This window comes from Betta splendens, chromosome 6 (genome assembly GCF_900634795.4).
Source record: "Betta splendens chromosome 6, fBetSpl5.4, whole genome shotgun sequence".
NCBI lineage: Eukaryota > Metazoa > Chordata > Actinopteri > Anabantiformes > Osphronemidae > Betta > Betta splendens.
In genome coordinates this window covers 6,307,716-6,323,338 of record NC_040886.2, presented here as the reverse complement: position 1 = coordinate 6,323,338, position 15,623 = coordinate 6,307,716, and the positions used below count along the sequence as shown (strand labels likewise).

Below are 15,623 nucleotides of genomic sequence, written 5' to 3'. Positions count from 1 at the left end.
GTTTATTCATTATCCAGAGCTCGGAGCTCTCGTAGCCGTCTCATTTTTGTTGTCTCCTCGTGTCGAGGGAATTCGCAGGCAGGCATCGATCCTCTGGGGTTTAATGGGAAAGGTTAATCCACACTGACACCATTTCTTCAGGAATTTCAGACGTCTGTTTTGTCCTTGTATTGTAAAAGGTTAAAACGTTCGGTTTTGCTGAGATAGTCTACGCAGGTGTTGGTCCCACTTATTTATGGTGCCTGGGGTTTGTTATGCTGTTAAATATAATGTACTGTTGTAAACTAAAAGGTCATAACCTACTGTAAATTAAGGTGCCAATAGCGGCAACCACATTAGTCAGACTAAACCCCATCATCTCATTTAGTTCTTCATACATTTATTCATGGAGTTAGTCACATGGATGTCGCTCTTCTTTATTTTATCCTTGTCCGTCTTCACAATCTTTAGTTACAACAGAACCTCAACCCGTGATTCATTTTTGGATCCACTTCATAATGGTGATGGTAATTAGGGTCAAGATAAATTTTTACAAACTAAATCAGGCGTATGCATATTTTACTATTACTTGTACCACACATTCTTGTCTTGAAAGGGTTCATACACTCTGCTTCACAAGTGAACTGGTGAGAACCCTGAGGTTACACAGGTTCATCCTGCGCCACGGCCCTGCTTGTACCGTCCCGTTTCCTGCTCAGTCGACCGTATGCTGCACATCCTCCTACCACGCGCTACCAATTTACCCCCACATCCCCACCAGCGGAGCCGTCGCCTGCTAAAGCGAAACACTTGTGTACATGGCTGAAACTCAAAGTCGTTTATCATCCGGTAGCCCCCCTGAGGCCTACAGCCCCGGCAGAATAGACTAAGAGAGGAGCGTGGGGAGTGTGAAGAGGCAAAGGAGAGGATTACTTACATGTACCACGTGTGCTTCTGGATCTGCTCTAACTGCAATGATGATGAGAGAGAAGAAACAGCAGGTCAGTACCCCGACAATGTGTTTAAATTGGGAAAATTAATTGAAAAATAAAAACAAAGTATACAGATTCCTCTGCAGTGAGGTTTCAATAAGCCTTAAACTTATTGGCTAAATCGAAACACAACAGGACAATATGGAAGGGATCATGGAAGTAAATAATGAGACCTTGCAAATAATAATAGCACCGATGGGGAAAACCTTATTGTGGAAAGAGCGAGCAGCCAGGAGAAAGAGAGGTAACACCAGCGAGCTCTAAACAGAGAATGTTATCTTCCGCTCACACTCTGCTGACCCTGCCAAGCACTCTGCTCCAAGGGGAATCTCCCATTATCATCCTCTTCCTGGTTCCCTAACTCACCCAGACAACCGCTCTTAATGTGGCCACTTCGTCACCAACTCTGTCAACATCATAATTTTACCAAGCAAAGACAAACAAATAAAAAAAAAGAGAGAGAGAGCCTCTAGGCAGCACAGGAAGATGTGTGATAAAATCTCCCCATTGTGAGGAAGGACAGGATCAATGTCACTGCTGGGACTTCTTAATTTGTTCTAACTGTAGTTGTGGAGCCACAGGAGATCCTCATAGCAGCTCTTACTCAGAGCTAATTCATGGGAACATCTCCATCAAAGTCTCCATGTGTTCACCCTCTCCCGTCTGCACTTTGGTGCAGAGCAGGCGGCAGGTGACTCCTGTCTGCCTCCACAGAGGTCACGGTATTGACAGAGATCCCCCTGCCTGTCAGATGCACGCCGGTGGGTGACCGACTCTACTCACGCCTTTATTGAAGGCCTGGAGCACGGAGACGGCGTGAAAGGGATGCGGTTTGAAATGCAGCATCACATCAGTCTGACAGCGCGAATACCAACAGCTAGTCACACCAACGAAGAAGTAAAAAGGTATTTGATTTGGTGTGGTTAAATTAGGCACAAATCGTACTTTTCTTTTATTGAGAAAAACTTGGTCCTCCATCTGTCTGTCTGTCTCTATGACGGACTACTATTTAATATAATACCTGATCCAATCCTCTTTATTAGACGAGGATCAGGAGGAGCACGATTTTTCCAGGGTGTCTGTTGATTTGAAGAGCGGAGATGAAGCGAGGTGGTTGTCCCATTTGCCTCTGGGGCCCTGACTACACAGACAGGAAATGAAGAGAAAGGCTTTCACCGGGCTAAGCCCCTTAAGCCTGGATATGTGCCCTCCTACTCAGTCTGAGGGGGAGGGCTTAGCTTTGTGTGTGTACTTGTGTGGGTCTAATAAGAAAAGTCTAATTAATAGAAGGTGACAATAGACTGAAACACAGTCGTGGTTTGATTGGCACATCGATTTGATGCCGTCAGCATCTTTATGGAAAATGGTCCTTATCAAAAGAATTGGCTTTCTAGATTATAACTGCATTACTGTGTGGCCACCGCCTCTAATTCCAGGAGTATTTGACATTCAGCGAGGGGACGTTTCCTTGAAAGTCTCAGTTCGACCTGTCCTTTGAGGTCAAGTGCGTACGTGCAGATACAGTAACTCACTTTCATTGTGCGTCGCCTGAATTTAAAATCCAGCACAAGTACAAAGAGCAGTGTAACTTCCCTGGCCACTTTCATTATTTATATTTCCCTTTGTCCATGCCTTTCTGTTATCCTGACTCCGTGTGCCTTCACATCTCTCTGATCTTAACTCACCCTTTCCCTCTGTCCAGCTCCACCTTTGTCCAAGGTGATCATAAGCTGCTGTGTAGGATGGGATGCGATGAGATGAGTACACTGAGCAGTGCAGAGTACACAAAAGGCATTTATTTCTCTCCTGAATTTGGCACTTGAGCAAAACACTGGGCATGAGACAAACATATATAGCTAGTATATATTTATATACTTTGGTCTCAAGGTGCATCTCTACCATCTTGAAACTTTCTTGCAGAATAATGACTTTCCTCCTGTAACCTAGGCCTGATGCCGCCTCAAACGGCATATTAATATGTTCTGCTGCTCCTACAACCTCATTATAACAGAGCTTGTGTTGGACTACTAATATGAAATATTCAATACAGACACAACCCAGGTCTTATTAAGTCAAAGAATGTATGAATTCCAAAGAGTACCTCATATCATCATGTCGAATAAAAACACATCATGAAGAATAACAGCATGAGTGGCACAAGTTAAATATTATTTCTTTTTGAAGCTGGACTAGAAGCTAGGGTTTGAAGGGTCATTGTAGCGTGAAGGTTTACCTCACGGCTGTGATTGGCTTGCTTTCATGGAACTGACCGTTAATCTCTTGGTGGCATCCACTTCAATCATGCCACGAAGGAGGTTTTGACAGTCCGGAGGGATGAAATGTGGCATGTGAAATACGCCCAACTTCACCTTCTCCAGCAGATTCCTCAGGTTGTCGTCGTCGAACGGCAGCGCGCCCTGGAGAAACACAAAAGGCAGAGCCATGATGACGAGGGAGGAGACATTACAGCAAGTGGTGAAAATGTAGGTGAAAGAAACAGCTTGAACTTTTTTTTATATCAGTGTTAGAACAGCACCCAATCAAAAAAGAAACAAAACAATATAAATGACTAACAAGGCCACCAGAAGAACCAGAACCACTCTTTGAGTGTTAATCACTTTCCTTTTTCAACTTGTTGAACTCCCCAATTAAGAGAGTTCTTCTCAAAATAAATAATAAACAGCGGGCAGGCTGAAAACAGGGCTCCTCTAATAATTACCTAGCTTTTCTCATTTACCTCGTTCATTTAGCATTCTCTCATCAGAGTCATTTATCAGAGTGAGTTGACACCTCGCAGATGTGGCTGCTTGATGAATGACAACCTCCACCAAAGGACAAGATGGAGGCGGAGAGACAAAAGAAGCGGGTGAGAGAGATGGGGGGGGGGGGGGGGGGGGGGTTGAGAAATGGAGAGAGGTGGAGGGGAAGAAAGGCGGCCGGGCTCGTTGTAACAGATGATCAGAGTGCAGCCTAACTGCGGGGGAGCGCGAGCGTCTCCCTAAAATCAGACAAATTGTTTTCCCGCAGCCAGACAACAGGACGAAGAGGGGAGGAAGACGGTCGCCGTGGGAACAGCGGTGGGAGAAAACTTTTGGTTGGAGTCAGGAAAGTACAGTAACGATGGGTATAATGAGACTGTTATGCACTAGAGGAGTGAGGGGACATTGTCCTCAACAAGTACCCCCCCCCCACACACTCACTGTATGTACATAGGAGAGAACAGGATGGAGAAAAGCTCAACAAAGACAAATACACAGGGCCTGTAGCCATTAACTGCCCTGTCAACGTTGGTATTTATTTTGGGCTCTCTTCTTTCACTTTGGCTACATGAATTATTCATGGAGCAGGAGTGTGTGGCAACTACAGTACAGCTGTTGATGAAACAAAGCTCCAGGGCTCCATAGCTGGGGAGCCACAGACATAATGCAGCTGGAGAATAGACCTGATTATGGAAACAGCTTTATCTGTGAATACAGGATAATGAATGAAGAGATGCTTCTATTCCCGCTTGCGTTTTATATTCTCTGGTGTTGCGCAACAATACGTTTCAGGGTGTTTTGGCGAAGATTTATTTCCTGTGACCTTCTAAGTGGTAGGATTTAGGATTAAACTCCCTGAAGCCGGAGTCTGTGTTCGAGGCCTCTGCCCGGGTCAAACCGTAAGTCAACAGGCTGAGTGCGTCCTTGAAGGAAGCGTCAGTCTGCATCAGATGCTGAGAACAGGACGACACTCACCACCAACAGGGCGAAAAGAATGACCCCACAGCTCCAGACGTCTGCTTTCCTTCCATCGTACTTCTCTCCCTAAGGAGAAGGGGATGTTTGTTAGCGTTGCTGCTAAACAACAAGCAAGTAATGACATCTGATGAAGATGACTCACCCGGATGACCTCTGGACACGCGTAGTGTGGCGATCTGTCGGCAAAACACAAAACGTGTAAAACAGAGAACATACTGTACGGGGGAAGTAACAGGGACAAGGGCATCACGTCTGTAAATGCGTCTCGTGAACACAGATCAAGACGCGCTTCAGGAGTTTCGACATCCTCAGGGTGTTCGCGCGTCTTCCCGCCTGCTCACTCAAGGGCATCGTCTCACAGCAGACAGCGAACAGAGCCACTAATCTTTACAGCACCTGGACGGGCTGACAGTAAACCCAATGACTAGATTGACACGTCAATATTGTATTAAGATTTATGGCGCTAGCCGGCGACGGCGGCTGTTCCGCGAGCCAATGGTTACGGACGAGCGGCGGGACTGCAGACGGTGGCGCTTCGGAGAGTTTGAAATTCCACTTCATTATCTTACGACTGCCTCACACTCATCGATAGTCAGTGGGGATGAAAAAATACTAAACAAGAACAGCGTCTGTCACATGGAGCAGCAGACAAAACCAACCAGGAGCCTTGCATCCCCCCCCATCTTATCTAATAGTAGGATATTTGGCTCTAATGAGAGTCTATCCAAGGGCTGTAAACATGTCGCTCATTAGCTCCACTGTTGTCTCGCGGACTTACGAATACGAGCTGTGACGGCGCCGGCTTCCTTGGGCTGTCAAAAGACCGGCCGATAACAAACGCGGCCACGGCGAGTTCAAACGCGAGCCTATGCTAATGTGTCCTTCCTGATTGCAAGTGTCATAGTGCATTATGCAGATGAGCAAAGAAGGAAAATATAAACACGAGCCCCGAGATTTGCACTAGTTACGCCTCGCGACTGCCGCAGCGCGCAGGACGCAGCTGCAGCCAAATTACTGCAGAGTTATTATTTGCAAAAGGTGAAGCCTCAAATGCAGCATCTCAACTTTATGTTTGGACTGAATCCTAATTTGTCAATATTGGCGCACTAAATTAAATCAGGCAGCCATTATAGTCTACAGTATATGCTAATTTCTCACAATGGGAGCCAAGCTCTTTGAAGCGAATGTCTGCTCCTGTTCCATCAGGGGAAACCTGCTGTGTTTATTGGCCTCCTTTAATTAAAGGTGTAAATAAGGTTCATTTTAATGTACATCAGGTAGAAGCGGGTGCGAAACATCACAAATTCATGGACTAGAATGCAGAAAATGAAATTCCCATCATTAATATGTGAAATGTGAGGGCAACAAATTACAGGACGGCGTTGCAAGGTGCTGCTGCGAGGGGGAAGATGCACGAGAGTCTGCCCTCGAAATGAAGGAGCCTAATCGCGCGCCGAGGATGAGCCTGGACCAACAGTTCATGCAAACATTGGGAATTTCAACCACCCACCGGCGCGTCTCCTACGGATCGAGTCGAGAGCTACGATATCCTCGAGATAAATGAGTTTCTATACGAGGAATGGGGGGAGTCACGCAGCATCGGTGAAATTGAGAAATGCAGCTGATTTTCATGAATTCATCTTTTCAGGCATAATTTGTGTGGCTCCTCACTGCATACAAGATAATTTCCTTTCATCAATCAGCGCAACAGAACTAAACAAACACCAAGCATCGATGAACTCGCAGCTGGGTTTATGAAGCCAGAGAGAGAGAGAGAGAGAGAGAGCGGGCGAGAGAGGTTATAGATGTGCATCCAGATTTGGACGTGCTCGTCAATGCCTCTGCTCTTCCATACGTCTGTAATATCTCTGCATATATTTATTTATATGCTCCGAGGCTCCCCCATCTCTACCTGGAGCGAGGGGCTTGACTCAGCTCCATTACCCGTGGCAAATGGAATACATTTGTGTCAGGCTGCTGGCTGCTGAGAGGGGCCCAGATAGATGTCTTTAATTAAAAACTGTCATATGTGCACTTAGAGATGGGACAGTAACAAGTGCACGAATAATCAATAACGGCAAACGCGGCGCGCGGGACGTTTACATGTGTCTGCGGCGGTCGTACATTTCCGTGGGACACGCGTGGAGATGCTGTCCTCGTCTGCGTGTGTTCCACCTGCAACAGGTTCCACTTAGCGCTTGGTGAGCGCACGCAGGGGACGGAAGAGGAGTCAAACGGGTACAGTGAGTCCTTCGAGGAAAAGGGGACACCGGAGTGTGGTCATGGTGGCGGCAGAGTGACTCAGCCTCGTGCCTTTTATTTGCACATAGCCACGAAGGCCGCTCTCAGCTGACTCGATCTCCAGCGATGAGTCACGAGAGCTCAGGCACTGGGCCACTGCTGGGGGGATTACGCAACGGCATCCAGCACGTGAATGAGCATGAGCACGCGATTGTTTTACAGAGGGAGAGTGAGAGAAAGAGAGATAGAGAGGGAGAGTGAGAGTGAGAGTGAGAGAGAAAGAGGGAGAGGGAGAGAGAGAGAGAGAGAGAGAGAGAGAGAGAGAGAGAGAGAGAGAGAGAGAGAGAGAGAGAGAACCCAAAAAGCAGAGGACAAAGGGTCTTAGGGGCCGGGGCTAAGCCTCAGTAGCGCTGTGTGTTTGTCGTGTGCTGAATCGCGTGTAGAAGTTTGTGCGACTCCGCCTGGTTTGGGATTATAATCCGGGCTGAGCTAGGGGACAGATGCCACAGGGCCTCTCGGAGCCGGCACGCACAGTCATGTGTAACCAAAAGATTTACCCCGAGAGTCCAGACCCACGGCGAAGACCGGTCCAGATGCAGCATAGTGACAGAGGTCAGGTGAGTTATGACGCGTGATAAGTGCTTTACTTCCTGAACTTTACCCACGATGCAACAGCTGATCAAGGCCACCGGCTTTACTATGAGACATCACATTTCACTTCAGCCTTCCAGAAACTCATCAGGCCGGAAATCTCCCTGTTAATCCATGTTGTCATTGACATTATCCACCCCCGCATCACAAAGTCAACCGTCATCAACTGTGTTGCTACTTTATTGACGGACGCGCCCCGTGAAGTTGCCCAAACTTCCCCGTTGAATTAATGCCCTTGATCCTAACCTTATAAGTGTCTATTGCCGCAGTTATAGTGGCTGAATTGATGGGCTGGTGCGCGGCCGTGGCTGACACCTCATAAACCCCCAGTGTCAGACGTGAGCAGATAGAGGCCTCCAGCTCGACAGACACACAACCGGCTTCACTCGCCTCTAACGTCTCGCCGGCCTTCGTCCGTACCATCCACGCGGGCGCCATTTAAGCTCATCCACCGCAGACAGAGCCCAGTACTCACCCACAGCTGGTCTCCAGCAGGCTGTCTCCGACCTGAAGCGAAGCCATGCCGAAGTCCGCTATCCTGATGTTGTTCTTTTCATCCAGCAGCAGGTTCTCCGGCTTCAGGTCGCGGTGGCTGCAAGACAGTGGAGCGCAGAACACATCAACATCTATTAAAGGACACATCCGGAGTTACATACTGTAACGCTGGGAAAAAGGAAAGCAGGGAAAGGGTCTTTGAATCACCTGTGGATCCACGTCCACGCCTCAGAACGTCCTAACCCGCCCCCCCTCGACCTTTGCTACACCTTCTCTTTGATCCGTCCAGCAGGAACTCGGGGGGGTCCTTCCTCGGCGTCGGGCTGCTACGCGATCCGAAAGCCTCCCGCTGCGCCCCTTTCTCCCTCTGTTTCCCTCCCCCTTTGCCCCTCACCCCCTTCCCTCTCATCTGCCAGACAGCCACCAGCGAACTGGGCTGAGCAGAAAGGGGCGTCCCGGGGAGCCGGTCGTAGAGGTGGCGCTCATTAGCTGCCATTCATCAGGACTAAACTCAGCATGGGGGGGGGGTGATATCCAGAGGACATCGGCTCCCTCCTTTAAAGAGGCACAGCTCTCGTACCTCCCGCCGTCGCTGCGTTGGAAGTTAAAATCTCCGTTTCGATGAATGACTTTTTTAAAAGCTTAGTGGTGTTAGCACTTTACTACACATTTAACATCTCTTCCAGGTCCGCGGGTTGTGTTCTATCATACAGTCCTATTGATGTCAACAAGGGCTCACCAGCGTACATGGATATAAAGCCATTTTTCTCTTTTTTCTGCCTCCCTCGTCTATTTTTGTGAACAGTGGGAGAGAACGGTTCTGTCAGGATGTCATGAACTAGACCGTCGTCTCCTTTCACAGACTAATGAGCGGAAAGGCAGAGGAACAATAGCTGGATGCATCAGACTTTGAAGAACGCCTCATCACAATGGACGTTTAACCTCAGATGACATCAGCGGTACAGCTCGCTTCCTGTCCTGGGGGGGATTAGCTGTCAGCTAGTTTGTTATCACACCGGCGGCGTCTGTGATCCTTGCTGTAATTGAAATAAAACCGCGACAGCATCTAAAACAGTCCTCTGCAGGCTAAAACCTTCAGGAGGCCACGAAACCATCGCTTGGCTGAGAGTCAGGCTTTTACCCAACTCTCTAATCTACTAATCAAGGCCGACTGACATGACGATTCATGGAACAGAGACTGGACCCAAAAGCAGACGAGTTCTGAATATGATTAACTAGCAAAAGCTCAAATTATTATTAAGTATTATTAATACATAACAGGAGGTCACTAATAAAACTCAGAGAGAAGAGGCAACAATGTGACTGTTGCACGTGTTTAAGGCAGCATCCAGAGATGCGTTCAAACACTGGCACTGATAACCACAAAAAGAATCAGAAATACAGAGCGACTGCAGCGTCTTTATCCGCCGACAGAAACGCGAGGACAGCTTGCATCTAGATGCTTTATTGGCTGTCAGGACCCTGGCATCTATAATAGGACGTTAAACTGCCTCCCTGACACATTAGGCTGCACTTTGCTACTGTAATCTTGCTCTCACAGCAGGCCCTGCAGCGGCGAAATCTCATATGTCAAGCCGGAGACGCCATTAAACGAATTCAACAGCTGCAATGAGCTCCAACGCAACAGTAATTTTTCTTTCCCAGAACCGCGAGAGCACCGTGTAAAAAAAAAAAGTTTGGGACGAGTGACGTTTCCCGAAATAGTGCAAATGTCGCATGATCGGATATGTTTTCGCAAGAGGAGAAGCTGTGAACGGCTTCACGGTCCACCGTGTGGTTCCGCAGCCTTCACGCGGCGCACGTGTCTGCACGCCGCCCCGCACCGCACCGCACCGTCCACAGCCCGTGATCTAACGCGGGGCTGTTAATTGCCTGGGATCATTTGCACACACCACGCCGACACGTGTTTCACGCAAACGCGTAATGGCTGCGTCCTCCGGGGGCCCGCGTCGCGGTAATAACCCAGACATGTTTACGATGATGAGCACTTTTATAACTCGATTTTCCAGCTAATGGAAAATCTCCTTTTCTCGCGGCGTTATCGTCTTTCACGGAGCGCGGTGAACGCCGCCTCTTGTTAGGCCAAGTTGGGTGACGCTTGACACGGACACTCGTGGCGCAAATGCTCTGTCACATTAACGCGCCTGCAAACCCGCACACCTGTTTCTGCGTTTCCATTAGGCGCTAAAGCTTGAGTGTGGAGTGGCGCTCTTAAAGTGGCGCTCCGAGCCGCAGCGCACCCCCTCTGCCTCCGGTGCACCTCCGCGTCGTCCTCCGCTCCCCGTCGTTCTCGTTGCTCTCCAGCTTTTTTGGGGGCTCCTATTGACCTAATTAGAGGCAGACTAAGCACACTGAGTGCAAATGCTCCGGGCTCACTGTGTGGCGTCAGCAGCGGAGAGCAACACTCCAACTGCTGACTTGGATGCGCCGGGCACAGTCGCTCATTAGCCGCTTGGGTTAATTGTGTATTAAGAGAAGTGAGGAGCGAGAAAGATAAAACTCTCTTTTATCTCCTTTTTCATTTTTTGCCACATAATGAAATTGAACGTTTCCTCTTTTAGCTTAGAGCTTGTGTTTCTGAATACAAAGTACTAAAAAGATTTTTTTTTTTTTACAATTTCTCACTCCTTCAGGTCACGTTCACTCACATTTGATCTTCTATATTCCTCTGTAATTTTCTCACATTTCATATGCCTTAATTCAAACATAAACAGGATTCATATTAAAGAGCAAAGCCCACAGCATCTTTGAAGCAAAAAAGCAAAAAAATATTTGCTTCTCTGACTGGGTGAGCGTGTGGCATTCACGGCCGCTTCCTCTGGGGGGTTTTTGAGCGACGCCGGGAGAGCAATGCATTGTTGCATGTAATGCAGTCAATAAAAAGTGGGATTACAATGATGACTGGATTTGCAGTAAACAAACTATTTGCTTCGCTTTGGCGAAATCTGTGTGTGCAACCCGGCGTTTGCTCCTAATCCAGAGGAGTTTGACTGTGGAAGATAGAATGAGCAGCGGACCTTCCAGGCAGAATAAACAGACAAGCAATCACAAATGCACTGGAGTGAAGGAGTGGCAGAGATATTAAAAAAAAAACACACAGCAAAACCTCAGGGCCTGAAGCTCAGACAGTAAGGGTGATGAAGAATTCTTTAAAATGGATTCTAATAGGGAAGATTAACACTCTTAATCATCTGGCCTATTTTCACGCAAACCATACGAACTGTGGACGCACTCAACCTGTTCTTTTCTCCGCCCGATTTCCATTCACCGCCTACGTTACTCGCACATTTTTGTCACGCCGGCTCCGCAACTTCCATTCGACCTCCCATTGCTCAGTTTTCTCTACCCATTTTCGCCCACTTCCCCCGCGCTCCCACACTTGCTGACACGGCGGAAGGCGGAAATGTCCCCCGAAACGAGCGGGGGGAGTGAGAGCAAGATTCCCACCCCTCGTCGTTAGCGACCATCAGCCATAATAAGGATAGGGTAAGGATAAGGATAAGGAAGTACAGGCTTTGTACAGGCGAGCAGACAGGCAGGCTGTCATCTGGGAAAAGTCTGCTTGGAATATCAACACACACAGCCATAAACAGCCACGGGGGCATAGCTGCTATTGACAGAGGCACAGCCGAACAGTAAATGAGCTATACAACCATGGACGCACAATGATAAAAGATAATAAGTCACACGTACAGAAGTCCGGGTCCCATTTATATGTAGTGCAAATTTTGACTGGTTGCAAATGAATGCATGTTTCCATCCGCTCTCATTATGCTAATTTCAGGAGTTGGGCGCGCGGAGATAAACAGTTGGTGGCGTTTTCAGATGCTCCAGTCTGGTGCCATTAGGCTACTGCACAATATAACGAGACGACATAACAAAAGAGCGTCACTCGGGCCGCACATAATGGAAAGCCATGTGGAAAGCATCATGGAAATGTGGCACAGCTCACTGGGTGCCACGCTTGTGCAGCTGTTTCACGGGCTAATTTGCACACAGTGAGGAAATATTGCGTCCAGTAGTGATATGTGATATTTACAATGCTTAAAGGAGAGATGAATGTGAAGATAAAAAGGTGGAATGAGCGTGTTGACAACGGGCTGAACGTGTGAGACAGAATAAGGGGAGGGAGGCTGCGGTGCTGCTCATCCTGATGCGTGGGCTTCGCGTAACTTTCGGACCAGGTGTTCGCGCGGCACGTGGGCGGCGGCAAGGCGTGAGCACGCATGATTGGGTCTGAGCTCGCGTTCCCGCCGCTGCTTTACTCGCGGGGTCGACCGGAGTCGCTTTATGTGGCAGGCGCTCGCTATCCGGCGCCCACGCACGCACCCCGGGCTGCGTCACAGCCACAGCTGGGCGTTGCTTTGCCCAAGGTGAGCCGCCCCACTGATTGCTGTACACGCACTTCTGTTTACTCTGTGCATAGTTTAAAGGAAGCAATATGACCTTCAGTGGTTCGTACACTGTATACACAGCTCACATGTGTCCTCAGGTCTCACTCTGGCGTCAAGAAAATCATTTATGCAAGTGCAGACACCAGTCAAATGAGATATTCTCCCATTTCTGTCCTCTATTTAAACCCAACCTCATCGCTTCTTAATATGGTTTAATAGCTGACAGAGTACGCCTACACACTCCCCTCAATCAATCTGCCTGTCTGCTGGGTGCGTGCAATTATGGCAGACTGCCACCTCGACGCAGGGCGAATGTCAAAGCGCTGGCTGGGATTCCCTCACGTAATCGTGTGCCGCGACTGCATCGTTTGCCGTATTGTGACGTGTCCTTGAAGCATCCTCACTTTTCCTGCACCCCAGGTAAACAAACAGCAGAATCCGAAACAGCTGTGGGAGCGTTGCTGTAGCTGGCCGCTCATCCATTCCCATTCTCAAAGAGAGGGAAAGTTTTATAAAGATCAATACAAAGCAAACCTATCATTAGATGAGGGGTTGTGCAATCAGCTCTGCTCTCTCTCTCTGTGCATCTGAGTCATAGAGTTGCAGGTCTTTCTTCTGACAGCCTTTAAATAAAATACAAACACAAGATATGTCTTGCAGAGAAGCTGACACTGGATCTATATTAGCATAAAATGAAAAGTTTTTCTCACTGCCTCAGCGGCTGTCTCACAGACGATCCCCTTTGCTTTCCCCCCGTTCTTATCTTACTATTACCGATCTTTGCCTCATCTCCCTCGTCAGGTATCACTTTGTCCCGTTTGTCTCCCTTCAGGTAGGAAAAAAAAATCAAAGGCAAAGAGCAATCTGAATCCCTGACTCACAAACAGCCTTCTCCCTCTGTTCATATTCAGATGCTGAAGATGGAGAGAAGGAGCGATGGGAGGTGTGCAGAGGAAGAGGGGGTTCAACTCCCCCCCGCCCTCTGCACGGTGAGTCACATGGTGAGTCACAGAGAAGAGCGAGTGCCTCTAATAGCCTGCGTGCGTCTCCAGAGCCGACGAAACGGAAATGGAAGAAATTATTGCAGCGGTGTTTATTTTTATTCAGGGGGATGCTGGGATCTCATTAGTAGCGAGGTGTCAATCTGTTTGCCCCTAATTGAGGTTGGGAGGAGGGCGAAGGGGTTCAGCAACACTCCCGAATAGTTCTCAACGCGTTGAACTCGCAGGGTGTGATTTTGTAAGAGCGTTAGCGAGGGGATTTGAGAAGCTGAGAGAGAGAGAGAGAGAGAGAGAGAGAGAGAGAGAGAGGGACGGCAACAATGTGAGACAACGTACAAATGGGACACGCGGATCTGCTTGAATGAATCTTACTACAAAACCGACGCGATATTGGGCTCACGTGGATGCATTTGATGTCAGTCCCAGATGCTTTCTCCTAATTGGCCTAATCTCTTTCCTCTTATAGTCTGTTATTTACACAAACTGATAAAAGGCTTCTACCTTTCATTCCCGTAGGTTCGGACCATTCTAACAAGAATCCTGAAAAGCCTTAGTTTCGTTATTTCTATTTCATATTTCAGCCGGACAGTGTTTCACAGATCTTCACTTCTTTACTGCCTCGCTCCGAATCACAGCTCACCAGTGACCGGAGCCGAAGTAAACACACAGGCTCATTGTGCTCCGTCACAGAGACAGCAACACTGGAGAGCAAAAAGAAGCAAACACGCACCCTCCGCTTTAGGATCACACACGGCTGCCTCCGTGCACCGCGCTGACTACACACAGTCAAACAATAAAGGCACAAATGAGTTTTGCAAATCAGTCCCCGCTGACATGTTTGACTTCTATACGCTGCACAATCGTCATTTGTCTGCGAGCTGGTAAACAGTTAAATTACCCCCCGAAGCCAAACAGTATGTGTCACATTAGCATCTACCTGGAAGCATATTTCAGCAATTACAAGGCCTCACAACTGAACAGGGCTAAGGAAATGCACTGTGTAGTATCGCTCTATGAACCCTGCGCCTCATGCTCGTCCTCCTATTAACACACTTCCACCCGTCCGCACTGAGGAGAACTACGAAGTTTCATGACAACAAACATCAAGTTGTCTCAATTCTGTAATCGGCTCCGTTAAAACAGAAAAGCACCAAATAAACTGAGGGAAATTTATTAGACTCATTTCTCCATGCAAGTGTATTCTTAGAATTCATTATTTGGAGAGTCATTATTTGCTCGATGCCGTATGACAGCCAAATGGGATAATTGTTACACTTCCTGGGTATGGTCGTTTTATCTTTTTAACGGATGTGACGTTTTCTCTGCTCGGCAGATAATGAATGAATGAGTGGGTGAATGACTGAATGAGTTAATTGATGTAATTTCTTTTCTAGTAATTTCACAGACGAGTCTCTTCTATTTCTGTGCTCCATTGTTGTTGGATACTGTGGTCCACTTGACACAATGTGACCCAAACATCATAATACAGTGCATATTAGAAATAAAAAAATATTAAATCATTATAGATGAGTCATCTATAATGATTTTTGAAATATAGAATATTTGGACTAATAATAATAACAATAATATTAATAATATTGAAGCTGAACACACAACAACAAATATTCTGTTCTTCTGTATCTGCACGTGTTGGACTTACCATATAGAATGACTGTGGCAGAAATCCAGGGCAGACATGATCTGTCTGAAGAATTTCCTGGCCTCTTTAGGCGTTAATCTGCCTTTCTTCACCAAGTAGTCGAAGAGCTCGCCACCAGACACGTGTTCTAGCACAAGGTACCTGAAAGGAAGTGAAAAGGGCAGAAAATTGAGTGTGCGTGAAGGAAGAGAAGATAAAAAACAGGCAGAAGAAAAACCTTTTATATGCACAGAGGAGAAATATTTCGCTTGGAATAAAAATCGGTGGTCTTTGCAGAACCTTGTGAGAGAGCCCTGCAAAAAGGAGGATCAAAGCACCCGACCTCAGAACTGTGTGAATGCGAAGTAAGGCGAGAGACACGGCTCCCTCACAGCCATTAAACACAGTAAATATCCAGGATGAGTCGCTGCGTCTACGTCCCTGTTTGCTTCGCATTCTGCGACGTGCGGCGG

General features: G+C 47.6%; 1 protein-coding gene across 3 annotated transcripts in view; it reads right to left on the bottom strand.

Annotated features, from left to right (window-relative positions):
* Positions 1 to 15,623, bottom strand: part of brsk2a (BR serine/threonine kinase 2a) — a 116,883-nt gene that overhangs the window by 18,544 nt on the left and 82,716 nt on the right. For all 3 annotated transcript variants that reach the window (XM_041071115.2, XM_055509822.1, XM_029154989.3), the window contains exons 4-9: positions 15,172 to 15,312; positions 8,076 to 8,192; positions 4,851 to 4,884; positions 4,706 to 4,774; positions 3,242 to 3,388; positions 917 to 948 (exon numbers count right to left, since the gene is read on the bottom strand). In XM_041071115.2, the coding sequence (XP_040927049.1) occupies positions 917 to 948; positions 3,242 to 3,388; positions 4,706 to 4,774; positions 4,851 to 4,884; positions 8,076 to 8,192; positions 15,172 to 15,312 (540 nt within the window). The remainder of the gene's footprint in view (positions 1 to 916; positions 949 to 3,241; positions 3,389 to 4,705; positions 4,775 to 4,850; positions 4,885 to 8,075; positions 8,193 to 15,171; positions 15,313 to 15,623) is intronic.